This window comes from Gavialis gangeticus, unplaced genomic scaffold (assembly GCF_001723915.1).
Source record: "Gavialis gangeticus isolate Ggan-Ray unplaced genomic scaffold, GavGan_comp1, whole genome shotgun sequence".
Lineage (NCBI taxonomy): Eukaryota > Metazoa > Chordata > Crocodylia > Gavialidae > Gavialis > Gavialis gangeticus.
In genome coordinates this window covers 21,493,634-21,501,270 of record NW_017729031.1, presented here as the reverse complement: position 1 = coordinate 21,501,270, position 7,637 = coordinate 21,493,634, and the positions used below count along the sequence as shown (strand labels likewise).

General features: G+C 43.7%; 1 protein-coding gene across 2 annotated transcripts in view; it reads left to right on the top strand.

Moving 5' to 3' along the window:
- Nucleotides 1-7,637, top strand: part of ACMSD (aminocarboxymuconate semialdehyde decarboxylase) — an 84,204-nt gene that overhangs the window by 74,720 nt on the left and 1,847 nt on the right. Inside the window, exon 9 of one of the 2 annotated variants that reach the window (XM_019522503.1) lies at nucleotides 3,372-3,470. In XM_019522503.1, coding sequence (XP_019378048.1) covers nucleotides 3,372-3,470 — 99 coding nt within the window. Of the gene's footprint in view, nucleotides 1-2,560; nucleotides 3,101-3,371; nucleotides 3,471-7,637 lie in introns of those variants that run through there. The other variant, XM_019522504.1, reaches the window with a different exon arrangement.

The following is a 7,637-nucleotide window of genomic DNA, read 5'->3' as shown; positions in this document are numbered from 1 at the left end:
TCTTGTGTTTCTAACACTTTGGTTAAAGGAATATTAAAGAAAGGCACAGTACAAATTTCAAACTTCAGGCTGAATTTCCTGTTAACTGTCACCTTCACAAACAAGATAGAGCATGTAGTTACTGCTCCCCAACAGTTTTTCATGGACACAATTAATTTCCTCTTGCAACAGCAGCTTAAAAGACTTTATAGGCTTCCAGAAATAAAATTATGCCCAGAGTGTTTCTGTTGTCATTACCTGACACACAGTTCTAACCAAATGAAATTAATATAATTACACAAAATTAAATTTTGACTTATGTGTCTGTGGCAACTAGACAACTAACTGCATAAAAACAGTGTAATGTTGTGACACACACACATGCATTCACAAAGAACATTTTTTTTTAAATGTCTCTTGTATATAAATATGTAACCCGGGTGTCCCCAAAGTGAGTGTCCCCCCCCACCAATAGAAGGGGAAAGCCATCAGGATGCACGTGCTGGGGGTGGAAACTGCAGTCTACTCACAGTTCCCTTCCACCTACAGTGTCTCAATAGAGGAGGAACAGAAAGCGATGTCTTAAACGAGCACAAATTTAATACATGTATTAAAAGGTAGTGAACTAAAGTGAGTATTTACAGGTTACACATGCATACAACCATAACTATATATATACACAACTAAATACAGACAGGTAAGCTTAACAGTCCCAAACAGTATGAACAGGTAAGTACAACAATAAATGGCACTCTAAAATACAAGGCATACAGTTAACAGTTAATAAACTCTCCAAAACTGCATAGCGTGTATCAAACAATCAATAAACACTCCAAAATATGAGACGCAAGAGTTCTCTAGTGGTTCCCCTCCTCTAGGGGGTCTTTCCCTCCTGCCACTTTATTGAGGCTACCTTTCCCTGAGCCTCACTCCCCGGTGGGAGACCCACTGCCCCACTAACTCACGTGCCCCAAGGAGCTGGAACAGTGTTCATAAGCTCCCAGGCCTGACTACTGTTTCTCCAAGGGAGGGCTCAGTTCCAGGCCTCGGGGGGGTGGTGTGACTTGCTCACGTCCCAGTGGCTCAGTCCTTCTCAGGGGGAGTTGCGGGCCTGGGCCGCCTCGTGCATGCCCGTGGCCGTGCTGCTCTGAAAGCTGTTCCCCGCGCTTGGGAACTGCTCTGTTCCCAGGGCCCTTGCAGACCCACTGCAGGGAATGGGTCCCAGACTGCCAGGCCCCTCTGGCCCCAGGGCCTTATGCCCTGCAATGGCTCCTGTGCCGGGCTTCACACCATGCTTGGAGACCCAAGCTGCCTTGCTATGGCTCCCATGGTCCCAGTCCCTCGTGAGCCTTCTGTGCAGCAACACCTGCACCGGCTACCGCTTCTGTCCAGTGGTGCAATCTTTTGGGCTCTTCTGGGCAGACAGATATGCCCACTGGGCATCTCTCCCAGCTCTTCTTGGCACCGGGACCTCTTCTTTCTTCTTTGTCCCTCGCAGACTGCGCTGCATGCTCAGCACACAGATGCTTATATCCCCTTCTGGGGCTCCACCCCCAGATTGAAAATGAACCAATTAGGGGGCTGCAACTGCAGTTCCCAATTAAGTCCACTCCTGCCCCCACCCCCTTTGGAGTAGAGGGGGAGTGGACTCTCCTCCTGGCTCCTCCCCTGCCCATCTCTGATCGGTGGGTTTTACCCCACCAATCGCATTTGTGGTCTCCTAAGCCCAGAGAGCTGGGTGAAGCTTGGCAAGCTCCCCACATAGAGAAGGAATCGCAAATCAAGTCTTCCCTGGATTTGCAGGAGAATTTTTTGGGTTCTTCAAGGAGTAGGCCGTAAGCTTTCATAGCAAAAGTAAAAGGGTAGAAGGCCGAGACCATGAACAAAGACATTCTTACCTAAAGTGTTATTTAGGCACTAAAGTTAAATATGTGTTTAACAGACTGTTAGTATTAGCCTGATGTCATTCTGTTAGCAGGATCCTGCTGGAAAACTGTAAGACCTGAAATATAAGAGGTAAAAGTGGTGCCTAGGGCAGGGCTGTCTATTGTAAGTAGCCATGGCCTGAACATCCCATGGGGCTGTACACCAGTGGGGGCTGCACTCTTACAGATGGTGCCAGGGTGACCTGAGGGGTTCCTGGGCTGCATGCCACACTGACAGCCATCCCCACCTGCTGCACCGTATTACTCCTCCCCTCCCCCATTGCACTGCATGGGCACCCCTTCCCCATGGCTGCACCCATTCCCACCCAGGCTCACCCTCAGCTCCCCTGGCTGCACCGTGCTGTAAAAGCAAGAGGAGGGAGGGAGGGAGAGCAGAGAGATTCTGGATGCATGTTCAGCCAGAGTGATGAGGGGAGTGGTGGCTGGGCAAAAGCCCAAAGGCTGCAACTTAATTAAACCCTTGTGGCCTGCATGTGGCCTGCATGTGGCCCATGGGTCACTGGTTGGACAGCCCCGGCCTACGGTATAAGTTGACAGGATCCTACCCGGCATGCTTGGAAGCCTCTTTATACATAAAAAGAATTAAAAATAAATCAATAACCAAAATAAATTGAAACCATTTTTTTCTTTTATAGGTGATTAATTATGGGAACACATGGCCAGCAAGTGATTGTGACCCCATAATGAATCACAATATGTCAGGCAAGATGTCTCAGAACTGAAGATGAGCAATGGATTCTTTGTTTAATACATATCAAACTAATATCAAATTACTTCAGTGTACCAAACTATGAAGGGTTTGACTGTTCCTAGTATGTGTGTGCAAGGGGACTTAAATTCATTTCCATGTGCCAGGGTTTTACATTCTGAACTTGCCATGCATCAGGATGAAAATATAGCATGACTGGCTCATAAAAACAAAAAGACCTATTCTTAGGTTCTCTCAGTCTCACTCATTTTATGCAGAATTTGTATGTAACTCAGTTGTCTAATAGTGCCTGTACAAAATAATGAAGCTTTGGGAAGTGTTCTTTTCAGGCTTTCTTTATGCTTTTGAAGGAATTTAAAAATCAGAAACGTACCAGAGAAGATCAGTGCAATACATACTCAGAATTTCATGTAGATTCATAGACCGTGGAACAGGGTGGGCCACCCAGGCTATGGCCCAACCAACTTTTAGCACATTAATTTAGCTAGCTATGCAGTTAAAAAAATAGCTATACAGTTTTAACTGGAATGACAATTGCACATATGTGGGCTATATAAATTAACATGCTAAAAGTTGGTTGAGCCATGGCCTGGGTGGCCCACCCCGTTGGCCCACAACATAGGGTGGCCTATGTGTGGATTATACCCTATGTGTGGATTATAAGAACCTCATAGAGTTTATGCAACTATTTCATTTTAATAGTATCACAAAATGAGCAGGCTGTTTCTTGTTTCCAGGACAAAGTAATTTTGGGGACAGATTACCCTTTTCCACTGGGGGAGCTAGAACCTGGAAAACTGATTGATTCTATGGAAGAGTTTGAGAAAGAAGTAAAGGTACAATCTTTGCAATTTTGTATTTGTATTTTAAACCTCTCTTTTTAGAGCCTGATCCAGGACCTAGGGAAGTCTGTTGACTTTCATTGGCCTTGCCATGGGCCCTTAGAGTTAAATGCTACTGGTATTTCAGATTTACATGCCTGTGTGGTACTTAAGTCACTGCGGCACTGAAATTTTTGCACCTACACACATTTTTGGATTCTATTCCCATCTGTGATGGACTAGATCACACTCCAGAAATGTTATGTGAGTACATAGGCGAGGATTCAAATTGTCTCAGAATGTGCCTAGATTTAGGTGGGACAATGCCTAACCTTTGAGTACCTTCCCCAGAAAGGAGATTCAAATTGACCCATATAAGAGTTCATATTACCAGTACAGATGTAATAGATACCTAGGTGCTCTATACAGAGAATGAGGAATGGTAGGTGCTCCAGAGGGCAATCCAGGAGATGCACAGAAGTAGCCAATATGGAACACTAAAACACAGGGGTATATCTGAACTCCCATCCCCTTCAGGCTCTATTCACTTACAGTTCAAAACACTTAGTTACATCTTCAACTGACCTTCATCTTTAACTGATCTTTGCTCATCCCACAGGGGAAGAGGGCTAGAAAAGGTGCCCTAAACATTAATCTATCTCATTTCACCTGACTGGAAAACTGTGTCCAGTGGGATCACTCTATCTGCAGTCCAAATTAAGTAATGAAGTCTGCCACCTGGAATGTCCACATCCTGATGGACAACCGTAACAGTGAGTGACCAGAAAGAAGGACAGCACTCATAGTCAGAGAACTTGCATCATTTGCTATTGATGTTGATGCACTTAATGAGACCAGATGCACAGGAGAGGGGCAGGTCACAGAGCATAGTGATAGCTATGTGTTTTTTGGAAAGAAAAAGCCAAAAGAGACAGACACATCTATAGCATTGGTTTTGCTATCAAGACTAAGATCAGATAGCAGAATATCCAGTTGGCATCAAAAGTGTCTCATGACGCTTCATCTTCAACTGACCTGCATACAACATACAAGTCATCAGTGCATGTGCCCTAACCCTTGATGCAGATGATGAAACAAAAAAAGAATTCAATTCTAAATTAAACTAAATGCTGTCATCTGTCTCTGAAGAAGATAAGATTTTGTTTCTTGGAGATTTCAATGCTAGATGAGCAAGGAGTCTAAGCTATGGAAAGGAACACTTGGACAGGAAGGGGTAGGGAAAGTCAATCCAAATTGAATTTTTCTCCTGAGCAAATGTCCGGAACATGTTCTTATCATCACAGATGCACTCTTACTCAAAATACTGGGCACCCGATTGACTAAATGATAATGCATCCCCAGGACTGTTGTGGCATCTGTATCACCAGAGCTTTGACCAGCACAGATTACTGATGGATGGATTATTATCATTGTGTCATGTCCATTTGTATTGCCCCAAAACAACGTAAACAAAAGAAGCAACCAAAGAAGAGATTCAATATTGAGTGCTTGAAAGACCTTGATAAAAACAATCATCTCCAGCAGTGCCTCAGTGAAACTCTCTAACCTCCCTGATGGTCTGGACACCATTAATCACTGAAAAAGTCTCAAGAAAGGCACCTATGAGGTATGCAAAGACCCTCTAGGCTTCTCCACAAGTAAACATCAGGACTGGTTCAATGAGAAGGATAGGGAAATCCAAACTCTTACTGACAGAAAAAGGGGAGCTTTCAAAGCTTGGCAGAATGACCACAACTACAAATATAAGCAAGACATTTATCACTGCATTAAACCAGAGATCCAAAGAGAAATTAGAGAGCAAAATAACAGGTAGCGGGATAACAAAGCAAAAGAAATTAAAGTTTCCTGACAGCCATGCCATGTAGTTTCTTCAGCACAACCAAAGTGACCTATGGGCCAAACATACAAGGAGCCACCCTCTGAGATCCAAGTATGGAACTCTTTCAAGACAGTTTGGTGGAAGGAGCACTTTCAAGAGCTCCTGAACCAAGGGTCTACTGTTGAAGACAATACCATCAAAGCAGCATAATACTCCATTGGATGCTTCTACATGAGACACTTTACTGTGCAGCAGACTAATTTGCTGTGCAGTAATTAGGGCACAGTAGACTAATTTAATGCATTTCTGGATAGTCCCATCAGATACAAATAGTATCTGGCAGTGCAGTAAATTACTGCACTTAAATGCACGTGTAGCTGGTAACATTGGGATTAGTTTACTCCAGCTCAAATTGTGCCAGACTGTTTTTAGTCACATTAATTGCACATGTAGACAAACCCATTAAGGACTACCTTACAGGTCCACCAGCTTATCAAGAGGCCTTGAAAACCATTAAGCAGATGCAGAACAACAAAGCATGTGGTCCTGGTGGCATGCCAGCTGAAATTTATAGGCAAGGTAGAAAAAAGCTCTCTTACCAACTGCACGTCATTATTATGAAAATATGGAAACATGAAGAGATTCCAAGTGACTTGAGAGATGCCAGAATAATCATTACTATATTCAAAAAAGGTGATAGATTGGATTGCAACAGTTATTGTGGTATTGCACTCCTCTCCATTGCTGGGAAGACTTTCACCCACATTCTTCTCAATAAACTCATTTTCCTCACTAAGGAGATTCTACCTGAGTCCCAGTGTGGTTTCACACCACTCAAAGGTACAACAGATATAATATTTGCTGCTAGACAGCTGCAGGAGAAGTGTTGCATGAGATGCTGAGATCTTTATATGGCTTTCATTGGCCTAAGGCCTTTGATTTAATCAACAAATAAGTCCTATGAGATTTGGATGCCTGTTAAAATTTGTTACCATCATCAGACTCCTTGTCAAAATGACAGCAACCAGTTCTTTGCTTAGTGGTTTGGAAATGGCCCTCATCATTATTAGAACTGGAGTTAAGCAACGATGTGTGTTTACATCAACACATTTTTCCATCTATATCACAGCCATTCTGCATTTTATTGCTGATAGACTTTCACCTGAAATCAGCAACCAATATCATGTGGATGGGAATTTCTTTAACATGAACTCATTTGTTTCCAAATCCAAGATAACAGTATTATTCTGCTGACCAGAACACCATTCTAAACAGTGGTCTAAAAACCATGCCATGTACAGATGCTAGCACCTCCCTGTGTATACTAAATGCACTCCACCTTATCACTCTAGCATTATGAAAGCCTTTTTCAGCTGCCTCCCATCAGTGGCTCATGGTGATTCTATAATCGATCAATACGCCTTCTTTTCCTCAGTTGTCATCGGTCTAGGGGCATCCCCATCTTACAGCTGAAATCTTTTACAGTGATCCTTAAGTGCATGATTTTGTACCTCATACTATTAAACTTAATTCTATTTCTAAAGCTCCATTCCACAAGATGATTGAAATCTTCCTCTATAACAGGGGTGCTCAACTTGTGATCCATGGGCCAAACCTGGCCTGCAGAGCAATGATATCTAGCCTGTGGTGTTCCTCACAGATCACAACATTTGTCGATGGGGGAATATTAACAATTAGCAAAGCTACCCTTCCCCTGCTACCAAATTCCCAAACCCTTCTCATTCAGGTTGAGCCACACCGTCTTTCCCCCATGTGACTGGATCAAAGCCAAGCTGCCTCCCACCACCCTCCATAAAGCGAGACCAGGTCCACTTGTTGGCTCTAGATATAGAACCCTGACCCAGAGGCCTTGTTCTGGGGGGGACTCACCCTCAAACTGATAACAACCTCTCCATTCAATAATAGGCAAATTTGTTGCTACACAGTGATAACAGAAAAGAAGCAATACAAACAATCAAGCAATTGTTTGTATTGTCATCGGAGTAAAAGTAAAGTATTGTATTGTCATCAGAGTAAAAGTTTGTATTGTCATCAGAGTAAAAGTACATCTGGCCAGGATGCAGTCTCCACTCTGAGGCTCTTTCTTAGGTGTCAGATGTCCAGCAATCAGGAGGTGGGATGCCGAGGCCCACACCCCTTTCCAGTGGGGTGAAAAAGAGATGGACTGCTCATATGCCTTCCATGGTGGCCTCAGGGACCCTTCCTGGGGGAGGGAGATCCCTCTCAGGGAGGAGAAGGACAGGGAAGAAACGAGCAAGGAGGGAGGAGGAACAAAGGGAAAGACCCTTTGTTATTCTCAAGTCTCTGCTTTTGTATTCTCC